The sequence below is a fragment of the Hyla sarda genome, unplaced genomic scaffold (genome assembly GCF_029499605.1).
Source record: "Hyla sarda isolate aHylSar1 unplaced genomic scaffold, aHylSar1.hap1 scaffold_230, whole genome shotgun sequence".
NCBI lineage: Eukaryota > Metazoa > Chordata > Amphibia > Anura > Hylidae > Hyla > Hyla sarda.
In genome coordinates, this window is record NW_026608980.1 from 308,798 (window position 1) to 325,458 (window position 16,661).

General features: G+C 45.1%; 2 protein-coding genes across 4 annotated transcripts in view; one reads left to right on the top strand and one right to left on the bottom strand.

Annotated features, from left to right (window-relative positions):
• RGP1 (RGP1 homolog, RAB6A GEF complex partner 1) overlaps window positions 1-5,114 on the top strand; it is a 47,462-nt gene extending 42,348 nt beyond the window's left edge. For all 3 annotated transcript variants that reach the window (XM_056553056.1, XM_056553057.1, XM_056553058.1), the window contains exon 9: window positions 4,379-5,114. In XM_056553056.1, coding sequence (XP_056409031.1) covers window positions 4,379-4,602 — 224 coding nt within the window. In that variant the 3' untranslated portion in view covers window positions 4,603-5,114. The remainder of the gene's footprint in view (window positions 1-4,378) is intronic.
• A 556-nt stretch (window positions 5,115-5,670) lies between these two features.
• MSMP (microseminoprotein, prostate associated) overlaps window positions 5,671-16,661 on the bottom strand; it is a 56,746-nt gene continuing 45,755 nt past the window's right edge. The window contains exon 3 of the mRNA XM_056553050.1: window positions 5,671-6,636. Coding sequence (XP_056409025.1) covers window positions 6,447-6,636 — 190 coding nt within the window. The 3' untranslated portion in view covers window positions 5,671-6,446. The remainder of the gene's footprint in view (window positions 6,637-16,661) is intronic.

Sequence of the window (16,661 nt, forward strand, 5' to 3'; positions counted from 1 at the left end):
GGTGTAATATAGGGAAATATAGAGGAGATATGGTGGTGTAATATAGGAGGATATGGAGGAGATATGGTGGTGTAATATAGGAGGATATGGAGGAGATATGGAGGTGTAATATAGGGGGATATGGAGGTGTAATATAGGGGGATATAGAGGAGATATGGAGGTGTAATATAGGGGGATATAGAGGAGATATGGTGGTGTAATATAGGAGGATATAGAGGAGATATGGAGGTGTAATATAGGGGGATATAGAGGAGATATGGAGGTGTAATATAGAGGTGTAATATAGGGGGATATAGAGGATATATAGAGGTGTAATATAGGGGGGATATAGAGGAGATATGGAGGTGTAATATAGGGGGATATAGAGGAGATATGGTGGTGTAATATAGGGGGATATGGAGGAGATATGGAGGTGTAATATAGGGGGATATAGAAGAGATGAAGGTGTAATATAGGAGGATATGGAGGAGATATGGAGGTGTAATATAGAGGAGATATGGAGGTGTAATATAGGAGGATATGGAGGAGATATGGAGGTGTAATATAGAGGAGATATGGAGGTGTAATATAGGAGGATATGGAGGAGATATGGAGGTGTAATATAGAGGAGATATGGAGGTGTGATATAGGGGGATATGGAGGAGATATGGAGGTGTAATATAGAGGAGATATGGAGGTGTAATATAGGAGGATATGGAGGAGATATGGAGGTGTAATATAGAGGAGATATGGAGGTGTAATATAGGGGGATATAGAGGAGATATGGAGGTGTAATATAGAGGTGTAATATAGGGGGATATAGAGGAGATATGGAGGTGTAATATAGGGGGATATAGAGGAGATATGGAGGTGTAATATAGAGGTGTAATATAGAGGGATATAGAGGAGATAAGGACGGTGTAATATAGGGGGATATAGAGGAGATATGGAGGAGATATGGAGGTGTAATATAGAGGAGATATGGAGGTGTAATATAGGGGGATATAGAGGAGATATGGAGGTGTAATATAGAGGTGTAATATAGAGGGATATAGAGGAGATAAGGAGGTGTAATATAGGGGGATATAGAGGAGATATGGAGGAGATATGGAGGTGTAATATAGAGGAGATATGGAGGTGTAATATAGGGGGATATAGAGGAGATATGGAGGTGTAATATAGAGGTGTAATATAGGGGGATATAGAGGAGATATGGAGGTGTAATATAGAGGTGTATATAGGGGGGATATAGAGGAGATATGGTGGTGTAATATAGGAGGATATGGAGGAGATATGGAGGTGTAATATAGGGGGATATAGAAGAGATGAAGGTGTAATATAGGAGGATATGGAGGTGTAATATAGAGGAGATATGGAGGTGTAATATAGGAGGATATGGAGGAGATATGGAGGTGTAATATAGAGGAGATATGGGAGGTGTAATATAGGAGGATATGGAGGAGATATGGAGGTGTAATATAGAGGAGATATGGAGGTGTAATATAGGAGGATATGGAGGAGATATGGTGGTGTAATATAGAGGAGATATGGAGGTGTGATATAGGGGGATACGGAGGTGTAATATAGGAGGATATGGAGGAGATATGGTGGTGTAATATAGAGAGATATGGAGGTGTAATATAGGGGGATATGGAGGTGTAATATAGGAGGATATGGAGGAGATATGGTGGTGTAATATAGAGGAGATATGGAGGTGTAATATAGGGGGATATGGAGGTGTAATATAGGGGGATATAGAAGAGATATGGAGGTGTAATATAGGGGGATATAGAAGAGATATGGAGGTGTAATATAGAGGAGATATGGAGGTGTAATATAGGGGGATATAGAGGAGATATGGAGGTGTAATATAGGGGGATATGGAGGTGTAATATAGGGGGATATAGAAGAGATATGGAGGTGTAATATAGGGGGATATAGAGGAGATATGGAGGTGTAATATAGGGGGATATGGGGGATATGGAGGTGTAATATAGGAGGATATGGAGGAGATATGGTGGTGTAATATAGAGGAGATATGGAGGTGTAATATAGGGGGATATGGAGGTGTAATATAGGGGGATATGGAGGTGTAATATAGGGGGGATATAGAGGAGATATGGAGGTGTAATATAGGGGGATATGGAGGTGTAATATAGGGGAGGGGGATATAGAGGAGATATGGAGGTGTAATAAAGGAGATATGGAGGTGTAATATAGGGGGATATAGAGGAGATATGGAGGTGTAATATAGAGGAGATATAGAGGAGATATGGAGGTGTAATATAGGGGGATATAGAGGAGATATGGAGGTGTAATATAGAGGGATATAGAGGAGATATGGAGGTGTAATATAGGGGGATATAGAGGAGATATGGAGGTGGAATATAGAGGAGATATGGTGGTGTAATATAGGAGGATATGGAGGAGATATGGTGGTGTAATATAGGAGGATATGGAGGAGATATGGAGGTGTAATATAGGGGGATATGGAGGTGTAATATAGGGGGATATGGAGGTGTATTATAGGGGGATATAGAGGAGATATGGAGGTGTAATATAGGGGGATATAGAGGAGATATGGTGGTGTTATATAGGAGGATATAGAGGAGATATGGAGGTGTAATATAGGGGGATATAGAGGAGATATGGAGGTGTAATATAGAGGTGTAATATAGGGGATATAGTGGATATATAGAGGTGTAATATAGGGGGATATAGAGGAGATATGGAGGTGTAATATAGGGGGATATAGAGGAGTATGGTGGGTGTAATATTGGGGGATTTGGAGGAGATATGGAGGTGTAATATAGGGGGATATAGAAGAGATGAAGGTGTAATATAGGAGGATATGGAGGAGATATGGAGGTGTAATATAGAGGAGATATGGAGGTGTAATATAGGAGGATATGGAGGAGATATGGAGGTGTAATATAGAGGAGATATGGAGGTGTAATATAGGAGGATATGGAGGAGATATGGAGGTGTATATAGAGGAGATATGGTGGTGTGATATAGGGGGATATGGAGGAGATATGGAGGTGTAATATAGAGGAGATATGGAGGTGTAATATAGGAGGATATGGAGGAGATATGGAGGTGTAATATAGAGGAGATATGGAGGTGTAATTTAGGGGGATATAGAGGAGATATGGAGGTGTAATATAGAGGTGTAATATAGGGGGATATAGAGGAGATATGGAGGTGTAATATAGAGGTGTAATATAGGGGGATATAGAGGAGATATGGTGGTGTAATATAGGAGGATATGGAGGAGATATGGAGGTGTAATATAGGGGGATATAGAAGAGATGAAGGTGTAATATAGGAGGATATGGAGGTGTAATATAGAGGAGATATGGAGGTGTAATATAGGAGGATATGGAGGTGTAATATAGAGGAGATATGGAGGTGTAATATAGAGGAGATATGGAGGTGTAATATAGGAGGATATGGAGGAGATATGGTGTAATATAGAGGAGATATGGAGGTGTGATATAGGGGGATACGGAGGTGTAATATAGGAGGATATGGAGGAGATATGGTGGTGTAATATAGAGGTGATATGGAGGTGTAATATAGGGGGATATGGAGGTGTAATATAGGAGGATATGGAGGAGATATGGTGGTGTAATATAGAGGAGATATGGAGGTGTAATATAGGGGGATATGGAGGTGTAATATAGGGGGATATAGAAGAGATATGGAGGTGTAATATAGGAGGATATGGAGGAGATATGGAGGTGTAATATAGGGGGATATGGAGGTGTAATATAGGGGGATATAGAAGAGATATGGAGGTGTAATATAGAGGAGATATGGAGGTGTAATATAGGGGGATATAGAGGAGATATGGAGGTGTAATATAGGGGGATATGGAGGTGTAATATAGGGGGATATAGAAGAGATATGGAGGTGTAATATAGGGGGATATAGAGGAGATATGGAGGTGTAATATAGGGGGATATGGAGGAGATATGGGGGATATGGAGGTGTAATATAGGAGGATATGGAGGAGATATGGTGGTGTAATATAGAGGAGATATGGAGGTGTAATATAGGGGGATATGGAGGTGTAATATAGGGGGATATGGAGGTGTAATATAGGGGGATATAGAGGAGATATGGAGGTGTAATATAGGGGGATATGGAGGTGTAATATAGGGGGATATAGAGGAGATATGGAGGTGTAATAAAGGAGATATGGAGGTGTAATATAGGGGGATATAGAGGAGATATGGAGGTGTAATATAGGAGATATGGAGGTGTAATATAGGGGGATATAGAGGAGATATGGAGATGTAATATGGGGGATATGGAGGTGTAAATCATGGAGTACAGATGATTTACAATATAATATGGCTGCCCCCTTACCTCTCCCTCTCTATTGTACCTGCAGTGTCTCTGAAGTGGCGTCTCCATTTTGAGTTTGTGACGTCCCGGGAGCCTGTGGAATCCCCCACTGTGCCGGAGAACCAGGCGGAGATCATCACATGGACCGGGGCCGAGCACATTGACGTGGACACCTTCAGCTGGGACCTGCCTATTAGAGTGCTGCCCACCAATCCAATCCTGGCCTCCTACGTGTCCCCCGTCTCCTCCTGTCACTCCATCAGGATCTAATGGGTGGCGTGCTCCTCAATGGACGGGTGTCATGGCTGCCGTCTGGGGGTGTGTGCTCCTCTATGGACGGGTGTCATGGCTGCCGTCTGGGTGGTGTGCTCCTCTATGGACTGTGTCATGACTGCCGTCTGGGGGGGGGGGTTGGTGTGTGCTCCTCTATGGACGGGTGTCATGGCTACCGTCTGGGTGATGTGCTCCTCTATGGACGGGGGTCATGGCTGCTGTCTGGGGATCGTTCTCCTCTATGGACGGGTGTCATGGCTGCCGTCTGGGTGGCGTGCTCCTCTATGGACGGGTGTCATGGCTGCCGTCTGGGTGGTGTGCTCCTCTATGGACTGTGTCATGACTGCCGTCTGGAGGGGGGTGTGTGCTCCTCTATGGACGGGTGTCATGGCTACCGTCTGGGTGATGTGCTCCTCTATGGACGGGGGTCATGGCTGCTGTCTGGGGATCGTTCTCCTCTATGGACGGGTGTCATGGCTGCCGTCTGGGTGGTGTGCTCCTCTATGGACGGGGGTCATGGCTGCAGTCTGGGGGGGGGGCGTGCTCCTCTATGGTCGGGGGTCATGGCTGCAGTCTGGGGGGGGTGCTCCTCTATGGACGGGGGTCACTGCTGCCGTCTGGGTGGTGTGCTCCTCTATGGTCGGGTGTCATGGCTGCCGTCTGGGGATTGTGCTCCTCTATGGACTGTGTCATGACTGCTGTCTGGGGATCGTTCTCCTCTATGGACGGGGGTCATGGCTGCCGTCTGGGGATCGTGCTCCTCTATGGACTGTGTCATGACTGCTGTCTGGGGGGCGTGCTCCTCTATGGACGGGGGTCATGGCTGCCGTCTGGGGGGGGAGGGCGTGCGTGCTCCTCTATGGACGGGGGTCATGGCTGCAGTCTGGGGATCGTGCTCCTCTATGGACGGGGGTCATGGCTGCAGTCTGGAGATCGTGCTCCTCTATGGACTGTGTCATGACTGCTGTCTGGGGGGGGGGGTGCTCCTCTATGGACAGGGGTCATGGCTGCCGTCTGGGGGGGCGTGCTCCTCTATGGACGGGGGGGTCATGGCTGCCGTCTGGGGGTGCGTGCTCCTCTATGGACGGGGGTCATGGCTGAAGTCTGGGGATCGTGCTCCTCTATGGACAGGTGTCATGGCTGCCGTCTGGGGGGGTGTGCTCCTCTATGGACGGGGGTCATGGCTGCTGTCTGGGGGGCGTGCTCCTCTATGGATGGGGGTCATTGCTGCTGTCTGGGGGGGCGTGCTCCTCTATGGACTGTGTCATGACTGCTGGGGGGGGCGCGCGCGGTCGTTATTCTCTATGGACGGGGGTCATGGCTGCCATCTGGCGGGGGCCTGGATCTGATGGGGATGCAGCAGTGATTGAGATGTCGCCCTGCGGTAGGAGGAGCCTGTTGTGTGGTCTCCTTTGGTTGCAGTTTCCAGAGACTATATAATCCTGATATTTGCCTGTGTATAAATGACTCATCCGATCAGGAAAGCACTTTGTATTAGAAGAAGACTTTATATGGAAGCAACAGCATGAAAATACTCAATAGAGAGGAGAGCGCACGGCTCAGTGGTTATACACAGGATTAGGACAAGACGTCTGGGGGGCCCCCGGCGGTCTGGAGAGGTGGGTGGGACCCCGGCGGTCTGGAGAGGTGGGCGGGTCCCCGGCGGTCTGGAGAGGTGGGCGGGCGGGCCCCTGGCCGTGTACCCCAGCGGGTTCTCCATGTAGGTGGCCCTGTACAGCCGTCTCTGGACACATGAAGTGGTTTTTATAGGAAGCACAGACGCTGTTAGAGTAATGATAGATATTGTCCAGTAGGGGGAGTCGGTGAGGATCTTGGCTCCTCTATCTCCCCAGGTGTGTTGGGTAGATGGCCTGAGCGGATGGTTCTGGCGTTCCTGCTGACCCCCATTCATACTCCGCGCTGTGTACACATGGCAGTGTCGGGTTGGCTTTCTGTACCACAGAGATCTGACACGTCTGTGGATGGTAGCGCGCCTCACACCATGACGGGAAGTCAATAGGGTGCTGCGTTCTGGAAAGAAACCAAAAGGTGTGACATTAAAATGTGGGCAGTGATCTGCACATGGGTCTTTATTCTCAATTTCCACAAACTATCTATTGTGATGGATCTGATCCCATCTTATCTAGATACTGTGTCACCTATTGTGAAGGATCTGATCCCATCTTATCCAGATACTGGTGTCACCTATTGTGAAGGATCTGATCCCATCTTATCCAGATCCTGGTGTCACCTATTGTGAATGGTCTGATCCCATCTTATCCAGATCCTGGTGTCACCTATTGTGAAGGATCTGATCCCATCTTATCCAGATACTGGTGTCACCTATTGTGAATGGTCTGATCCCATCTTATCCAGATACTGGTGTCACCTATTGTGAAGGATCTGATCCCATCTTATCCAGATACTGGTGTCACCTATTGTGAAGGATCTGATCCCATCTTATCCAGATACTGGTGTCACCTATTGTGAATGGTCTGATCCCATCTTATCCAGATACTGGTGTCACCTATTGTGAAGGATCTGATCCCATCTTATCTAGATACTGGTGTCACCTATTGTGAATGGTCTGATCATATCTTATCCAGATACTGGTGTCACCTATTGTGAATGGTCTGATCATATCTTATCCAGATACTGGTGTCACCTATTGTGAATGGTCTGATCATATCTTATCCAGATACTGGTGTCACCTATTGTGAATGGTCTGATCCCATCTTATCCAGATACTGGTGTCACCTATTGTGAATGGTCTGATCATATCTTTATTTTTTTGGTGTCACAATATGTGACACCAGTATAAAGTGAACCCTTACACAACACAATGTAACTCCAAGTCACTGACACTTGTGTGAGATCCCACTGTCCACTCAGGAACAACACTGATTGACAATCAATTTCACATGGTACGGAAAGATTTCGCAGAGTGACTGGAAGGTCTCCCCGCACTTGCCGGTATTGTAGATCAAACCATGGATGCCACAGGTATTACATGCAACGCGTTTCTGGGCTGGGTCAGCCCTTTCATCAGGCATGGTAAAATACTTCATTCAATAAGTTTATAAAGGAAATGGATGGATACGTCACATCAGCGGATGTAACGTCCCGCACCATAAAATCACCTGAACAATTAAAATAATAATAAAAACATAAAATAACAAAATATCTGTCATACAGTAGTCCTCTCAATCGTCTCATTAAGGCCCTCTGGAAATAAATCCAGTAGGACTCTCGATTAATCAATTCCTGGAATCTATTATGATGGTAAGTGGAGAGACTGGATTACACATACCTTCATGTCCCCAATGTCACAAGTAGGACTATTGCTAACATGTCGGGATAAACTGTGTAATTGTAATTTAATGGAAATGTTGTAACGATGTTTGTTAAAATGGTCTCTCAAAGTCTGCACAGTACGCCCTATATACTGTATTCCACAAGAACAAGTTATTAAATAGATCACAAACATAGAGGCGCATGTATGTGACTGTTTTAATGTAAAAACCTCACCTGTTGATTTAGAGGAGAACTCCTTAATACCTTGTTTAGGGATCTGGTTACAACATAGACATCGCGGTTTCCCGCAACGGAATGTACCAATTTTTTATGTAATGTCGGGTTAACAATTTCATGTTCCTTGCAATAGAGAGATCTAATGCGACGAGGGGCTAAGGGGTTGTGGAGCATTTTTGCTCTTCTAAAAGTGATTCCAGGATTTTTTGGGAGTAATCCCTTCAGAATAGGGTCTGAGAGTAATACTGGCCAGTGTCTTATTATGATCTTATTAATATTGTCTGTACCGGAATTAAAATTGGTAATAAAATTATCTATTTTTCTGACATAAAGATGGATCTGAGGGGATAACAGCCACTTGATCTTTCACTGCTTCTTCAATGGGTTTCCATTTTTATTGCACCTATCCCGGATATTATGGGCCTCCCCGGGGGTCGTTTCTCATTTTTGTGGACCTTTTGGGAGGTAATAGAAAAGGGGAGTCTGATAGTGCTTGACCTGTAAAAACTTTTTCTCTTTTGTATTTAGAATATTGGAATCCAAAGCTTTGGATAAAAGTTTATTATAATTAATTAAAATGTCCGGGGAAGGGTCAGGATCTAAAAAGACCATAATGGATATTATCTGATAAAATATGTAATTCTTCACGAATATAATCGTGGCGGTCTAGAAGAACTGTCCCACCTCCCTTGGCCGCAGGACGAATGATCAGGGAGTCATTATTTTTAAGTGTATAGAGAGATTTTCTTTCTGACTTGGATAGATTATCTCTAAAATTACCAACTGGGAGACCAAGGAGTAAAAAGTCTCAATGTAGTTGCCTTTGTTTGTTATGGGATAAAAGTTCGATTTAGCATGGACATCCACATGTTTAATGGGGATGTCCATACCTAGCGAACATAGAGAGATTTCATCTGCAATGGGCGCCACTCTTTCACAAAAGGGTCATTATGAAGTTGAGATAAACCAGTTCCCTCATTCGAGGTCTTTTTATTTTTCATAATTTCAAAAAAACCTTGTAAGAGTTAATGTCCTCGTGAATTCATTGAAATCCAAAAACAACTGGAACGGATCTGGGTTAACAGCAGGGCAGAAGGATAACCCCCTAGACAAAAGGGATCTCTCACTGTCCTGCAACACATGGGACGAAAGATTAACCCCTTAAGGACCAGGCCGTTTTACACCTTAAGGACCGGAGCGTTTTTTGCACATCTGACCACTGTCACTTTAAACATTAATAACTCTGATGCTTTTAGTTATCATTCTGATTCCGAGATTGTTTTTTCGTGACATATTCTACTTTAACATAGTGGTAACATTTTATGGTAACTTGTATCCTTTCTTGGTGAAAAATCCCAAAATTTGATGAAAAAAATGAAAATTTTGCTTTTTTCTAACTTTGAAGCTCTCTGCTTGTAAGGAAAATGGATATTCCAAATAAAACATTTTTGGGTTCACATATACAATATGTCTACTTTATGTTTGCATCATAAAATTTATGAGTTTTTACTTTTGGAGACACCAGAGGCTTCAAAGTTCAGCAGCAATTTGGAAATTTTTCACAAAATTTTCAAACTCGCAATTTTTCATGGACCAGTTCAGGTTTGAAGTGGATTTGAAGGGTCTTCATATTAGAAATACCCCATAAATGACCCCATTATAAAAACTGCACCCCCCAAAGTATTCAAAATGACATTCAATAAGTGTATTAACCCTTTAGGTGTTTCACAGGAATAGCAGAAAAGTGAAGGAGAAAATTCACAATCTTCATTTTTTACACTCGCATGTTCTTGTAGACCCAATTTTTGAATTTTTGCAAGGGGTAAAAAGGAGAAAATTTTTACTTATATTTGAAACCCAATTTCTCTCGAGTAAGCACATACCTCATATGTCTATGTAAAGTGTTCGGCGGGCGCAGTAGAGGGCTCGGAAGGGAAGGAGCGACATGGTTTTTGGGGGGCATGTCACCTTTAGGAAGCCCCTATGGTGCCAGGACAGCAAAAAAAAAAAAAAAAACACATGGCATACCATTTTGGAAACTAGACCCCTCGGGGAACGTAACAAGGGGTAAAGTGAACCTTAATACCCCACAGGTGATTCACGACTTTTGCATATGTAAAAAAAAAAAAAAAATGTTTTACCTAAAATGCTTGGTTTCCCAAAAATGTTACATTTTTAAAAAGGGTAATAGCAGAAAATACCCCCCAAAATTTGAAGCCCAATTTCTCCCGATTCAGAAAACACCCCATATGGGGGTGAGAAGTGCTCTGCTGGCGCACTACAGGTCTCAGAAGAGAAGGAGTCACATTTGGCTTTTTGAAAGCAAATTTTGCTCTGGGGGCATGCCGCATTTAGGAAGCCCCTATGGTGCCAGGACAGCAAAAAAAAAAAACACATGGCATACCATTTTGGAAACTAGACCCCTCGGGGAACGTAACAAGGGGTAAAGTGAACCTTAATACCCCACAGGTGATTCACAACTTTTGTATATGTAAAAAAAAAAAAATTTACCTAAAATGTTGGTTTCCCAAAAATTTTAGATTTTTTAAAAGGGTAATAGCAGAAAATACCCCCCAAAATTTGTAACACAATTTCTCCCGAGTACGGCGATACCCCATATGTGGCCCTAAACTGTTGCCTTGAAATACGACAGGGCTCCAAAGTGAGAGCGCCATGCGCATTTGAGGCCTAAATTAGGGCTTGCATAGGGGTGGACATAGGGGTATTCTACGCCAGTGATTCCCAAACAGGGTGCCTCCAGCTGTTGTAACACTCCCAGCATGCCTGGACAGTCAGTGGCTGTCTGGTAATACTGGGAGTAGTTGTTTTGCAACAGCTGGAGGCTCCGTTTTGGAAACAGTGGCGTACCAGACGTTTTTCATTTTTATTGGGGGAGGGGGGCTGTGTAGGGGTATGTGTACATGTAGTGTTTTTTTACTTTTTATTTTGTGTTAGTGTAGTGTAGTGTTTTTAGGGTACAGTCGCACGGGCGGGGGTTCACAGTAGTTTCTCGCTGGCAGTTTGAGCAGTGGCAGAAAATTTGCCGCAGCTCAAACTTGCAGCCGGATACTTACTGTAATCCTCCGCCCATGTGAGTGTACCCTGTACGTTCACATTGGGGGGGGGGGGGGGGGACATCCAGCTGTTGCAAAACTACAACTCCCAGCATGTAGGGTCTATAAGTGCATGCTGGGAGTTGTAGTTTTGCAACAGCTGGAGACACACAGGTTGTGAAACACCGAGTTTGGCAACAAACTCAGTGTTTTGCAACCAGCGTGCCTTCAGCTGTTGCAAAAGCTACAACCCCCAGCATGTACGGACAGCGGAAGGGCATGCTGGGTGTTGTAGTTATGCAACAGCGGGAGGCATACTACTTTGGCTGGGGATGCTGGGGATTGTAGTTATGCAACAGCTGGAGACACACTGGTTTGCTACTTAACTCAGTGTGCCTTCAGCTGTTGCAAAACTACAACTCTCAGCAGTCACCGACAGCCAACGGGTATGCTGGGAGTTGTAGTTATGCAACCAGCAGATGCACCACTACAACTCCCAGCATGCACTTTAGCTGATTGTGCAAGCTGGGAGTTGTAGTTACACAACAGCTGAAGGTACACTTTTTCATAGAAAGAATGTGCCTCCAGCTGTTGCAAAACCATAAGTCCCAGCATGCCCATAAGTGCATGCTGGGAGTTGTGGTGGTCTGCCTCCTCCTGTTGCATAATTACCTGCCGACCAATCAGGGCGCCTGCTGCGGGTGTCACTCCCGCACCCGCTCCGCCCCTCTTCCGGAGGACGTGAGAGGGTGCGGGACATGCACCCCTGGTGCTGGGGACCCCGATCCCCGGCGTTAATGTTGGGATCTGGGCCCCAGGAGCGACGGCGGGACTGACCTGTGCGGCGATCCAGCAGCAACAGGAGGTGAGTGACAGCCTCCTGCTGTTGCTTAGCAACAGCTCCCAGCATGCAAAAAGGGCATGCTGAGAGTTGTAGTTTGGCAACATCTGGAGGGCTACTGTTTGGGCACCACTGTGACAGTGGTCTCCAAACTGTGACCCTCCAGATGTTGCAAAACTACAACTCCCAGCATGCCCAGACAGCCTTTGGCTCTCTGGGCATGCTGGGAGTTGCAGTTTGGCCCCCCTAGTGGTTGCCACAGTAAAGATCGATTTACTTTCAATTCCGATCGGCCCTATTTTCCGGGTGATCGGGTCACCAGAGACCCGATCAGCCCGGAATTGGAGAAAATCGCATGTCTGAATTGACATGCGATTTTCTCCGATCGCCGACATGGGGGGGGGAATCTCAGGACCCCCCCTAGGCGATGTGCCAGGGTGCCTGCTGAATGATTTCAGCAGGCATCCGGCTCCGGTCTCCAACCGGCTAGCGTTGGGGACCGGATTTCCCCCAGGGGCGTATGGATACGCCCTCGGTCCTTAAGGACTCGGAATGCAGGGCGTATCCATACGCCCTGTGTCCTGAAGAGGTTAAAAAGGAAACATTAATGCTATGTTGTATTTCCGATTTGCACACTTTTCAAAATTAAAAAATGTCTGTTAGGAGTTTAAGATCAGACACTGGAATATGTGTAACCAGTTCAGCAGGAGCCGATGGGTTAAAGGTTACACCCAGAAGCTGTGTTATCAGTCACGTTTTTCAGAACGGTTCCTATAGAATTCCATGTTCAAAAGAAAACTGCACAGTCTGAATAAAGTGATAAAATAGAGGTTATGATCAACGTACGTCACCAAATTGAAGACAGATGAGGGTCCAAACAACCAAGGGTGCTGCTCCGGAAATGTGTCCACTCTTTGCAATGCAAGAGAGGACTCGGTCGGTGAACACCGTTACTGCAACAAAAGAAAGAAACAGAGCGCTCCTTTTGTGTAGGATCCGATTACAGGAACAGAGTAGCACAAAATAATTGGTTATGCTAACCTGGTTCGGTTGTGCAAGAATAAGGCACAACACTTATGTAGGTGAATATAAAGACTCCGGCTGAAGCAGGATTCCCAGGCCGGGTGGCGTGTAACAACCATACGGAAGGATTTCACAGGGTAATTGGAAGGTCTCCCCGCACTTGCCGGTATTGTAGATCAAACCATGGATGCCACAGGTATTACATGCAACGCGTTTCTGGGCTGGGTCAGCCCTTTCTTCAGGCATGGTAAAATACTTCATTCAATAAGTTTTTATAAAGGAAACTGAATCAGCCATTGATTGGGGGGGGGGGTAGATTTTTTGACCCCTCTCCAAACTGATGGAGGGAAAAACCTTATAAAACATAACCTTTAATTGGTTTATAGTAAAATACACCAAACCCAGTGACAAAAGTGCTATAATACCCAGCACCAACTCAAAAAAGGTCAAACAAAGCAGTTACCACAGTTGTATGTGGATTTTACAGATTTAGTTTAACTATTGCTTGGAATATCACCCGACGCGTTTCTGCCACTACTCGGCTTCCTCAGGGGAATATTTATATTCAATACGCAATAGAAGTATTTACTGCTATACAACAAAGTGTCAGAGTATAAAATATTGTAAATTTAAAGAGAACGGTGTAAATTATTCATGATGGGGGAGACACCCGATACTTGGTGTCTAATCCCCTCTTATTACATGTGTGGCACTTTATACAGGAGGTAGATTCATCCCTGTAGAGAACCTGGAAATAAAACACAAGAACAAGGGAAAAAGAAGTTCAATAACTATTTACATTCCCTTCTTGCTAAATGTTGGTTTCTCTGTATAGATACCTAAAGGAAAGACAACCAATCTGTGTCCCAAGGTATTCCAGGATGCCTGTAATAAATGTATAGAGTCCCAATCAATATGGGAAATTCCGGTTCCTAAAAGGCAAACAGTGCGCATCGCACCAGCAAATCTACTCACACCCTCGTGGCCACACGTCCGGTTCTCCGTTCTCAAGTGGACGCGCTATTACCCGCATTGGCGGGGAGTTGTCTAGTTCTGACGGTTACTCAGCGCTCACTGAGAACACGCCGGCGTCTGTCGTCATATCCTGCTTCCGACGGAGCCACGTCATAGCGCTCCCCCCTCTATGACGACTATCAAGGGCGGAGCGATGTTTGACAGTGGCGTCCGTAGTAACGGAGGCAGCTGGAAAACTAAAAGGCAATTTGCTTAGAACAACTAGAAGTAATGTATTAGAACCTGTCTGAATATTAATATGCTCTACAGAATTTTTAGAGATAAGTATGAATAGAGGGAAAACAGGGCTTACAGTGTTCTGTCCAGGGGTCCACAATATCGAGATACAGAGACGGATATTTCCTCGTCCAATACTGAACCCGGTGAGAACGACAGAACAAGCTCGTGTGGCGGACGAGGAAACTACTACCCCAGACGAGGAAGAGGGTCTAACAGAGGTAGAGGAGACACCAATAGGAAACCACACTCAGAATGGCCGAGCGAAAATTCGCCTGGTCCAGTATCCTCTGGTTTACCCTCCTGGTCCTCCTCCTTTTTTAGGGGTGGATCACAGGGAATCCTACAGGGATCCATATCCAATAAGAGCCAGAGAACCTCGAAAGTAGATAAGGATGAAGGAGCCCTACAAGTTATTAATCTTTCGAAATTTACCTTGACACAGGCACAGATGGGGGTCTTTGGTCGTGGTCTCTCATTTGTACCAACAGTGGCCTTTGACAGATTTAATTGGACCAAGGACCTCCATCTGTTCACGCGCAAACTTAAGTGGCATAAGATTCGTGATAGAAAGGAATGCCAGGAATTAGGTATTGGCCTGAATGATCTTCCGGCGGTACGTGAGCTGGCATCCCTAATGGACGACAACTCCAGGTATCAGGGGGAGGGACCCTTTACTACATGTAAGTTACAAAATAAATCTTTCCCACCAATTGGAGAAACCTCTTGCATTGATGTTTTCCTCGAGTTAGTAACTAAAGAAATTGAAACAATTGATGTTCCCTCCTTGTCTGCATCGAGACTTAATTTTTCCCGTGAGGAACGTAAAGCGATACAACAACTCCAGAAGAATGAACATCTGATAGTCAAAGCTGCGGACAAGGGGGGGGGGGGGGAACATAGTAGTCCTTGATTGAGTACAATATGTAAATATGTGTAACAAACTGCTTACTGATAGACTAACATACGAGATTTTATCCGGTGATCCCACTGTTGTATATAAAAAAGAGCTCCAGTCTATTGTGGCTCAAGCCAGGTCGAGAAAACTTATTAGTGACCAAGAATGTGAATTTCTGCTCCTTAAAAATCCTATCATTCCCACCTTCTATGCCCTGCCCAAAGTCCACAAAGGGATTTCCCCCCTGAAGGGACGTCCAATAGTGGCAGGGATAGGAGGTGTGGTCCAAAACGTTGGAATTTACATTGACCGAATTTTGAGAGAATTTGTACAGGCTCTCCCTTCATATACAAGGGACTCTACCGATCTTCAAAAGTCAGATGGAATAACAGTTGAGCCCGATACCCTTTTAACAAGTATTGATGTGGAGGCACTGTATTCCTCTATACCACACAAGATAGGATTAGGAGCAGTGGCCTACTTTTTGGCATTCAGGGGCAATCAATTTAAAGCACATAATGACCTCATTCTCGAGCTGCTGCACTTCACACTTACACATAATTATTTTTTATTTAATGGGAAATTCTTCCACCAGCTCAGAGGGACCGCTATGGGGAGCCCCTGTGCCCCCAGCTATGCGAATCTCACTCTGGGCTGGTGGGAGGCTACCCAAGTTTTTGTTGATTTCAGGGAATCATTTACTGAGCGAGCCCTACTCTGGGCTCGTTTTATCGATGACATTTTTATACGTTGGCAGGGTGATGTGCAGCAGTTCAAAAATTTCTTGAAATCCCTGAATGACAATTCGATAGGTCTGACATTCACTCACGAACGCAATCTAACGTCTCTGCCATTTCTTGACATCTTGATCCATAAAAACAACGATGGGAGTCTATGTACTACAGTATACAGGAAATCCACTGCCACAAATTCACTCCTGAGGTGGGAGAGCTGCCACCCGGGACCCCTTAATAGGGGTATCCCGAGGGGGCAGTATCTCCGCCTCAGGAGGAATTGCTCTGAGAAGGGTGACTTCATTCGGGAGGCACAAGACCTAAGGAGGCGATTCACAAATAGAGGCTACCCACAACATGCTTTACGTTCAGCATACCAGCATGCCTTACAAACCCCCAGAGAGTCACTTTTAACACCAAGAAATCGTGACAACATAACATTAACAACACGAGTAATAGCCACGTTTGATAATGGATCACAACAAATGCGTGAGGTTCTGAAAAAATATTGGGGAATCCTTCAGATGGACTCAGACCTGAGAGATGTTATCTCGCAGTCTCCTCAAATTACTCTTAGAAGGGGTCGGAATATAGGAGATATGATAACTCATAGTCATCTTACTCCCGCGGCATTGGAACATACGACGTGGCTTGACAGAATCCCTAAATCTACAGTCAATCATCCTTGCGGACATTGCAAAGCCTGCCCACACATGCAAAAAATA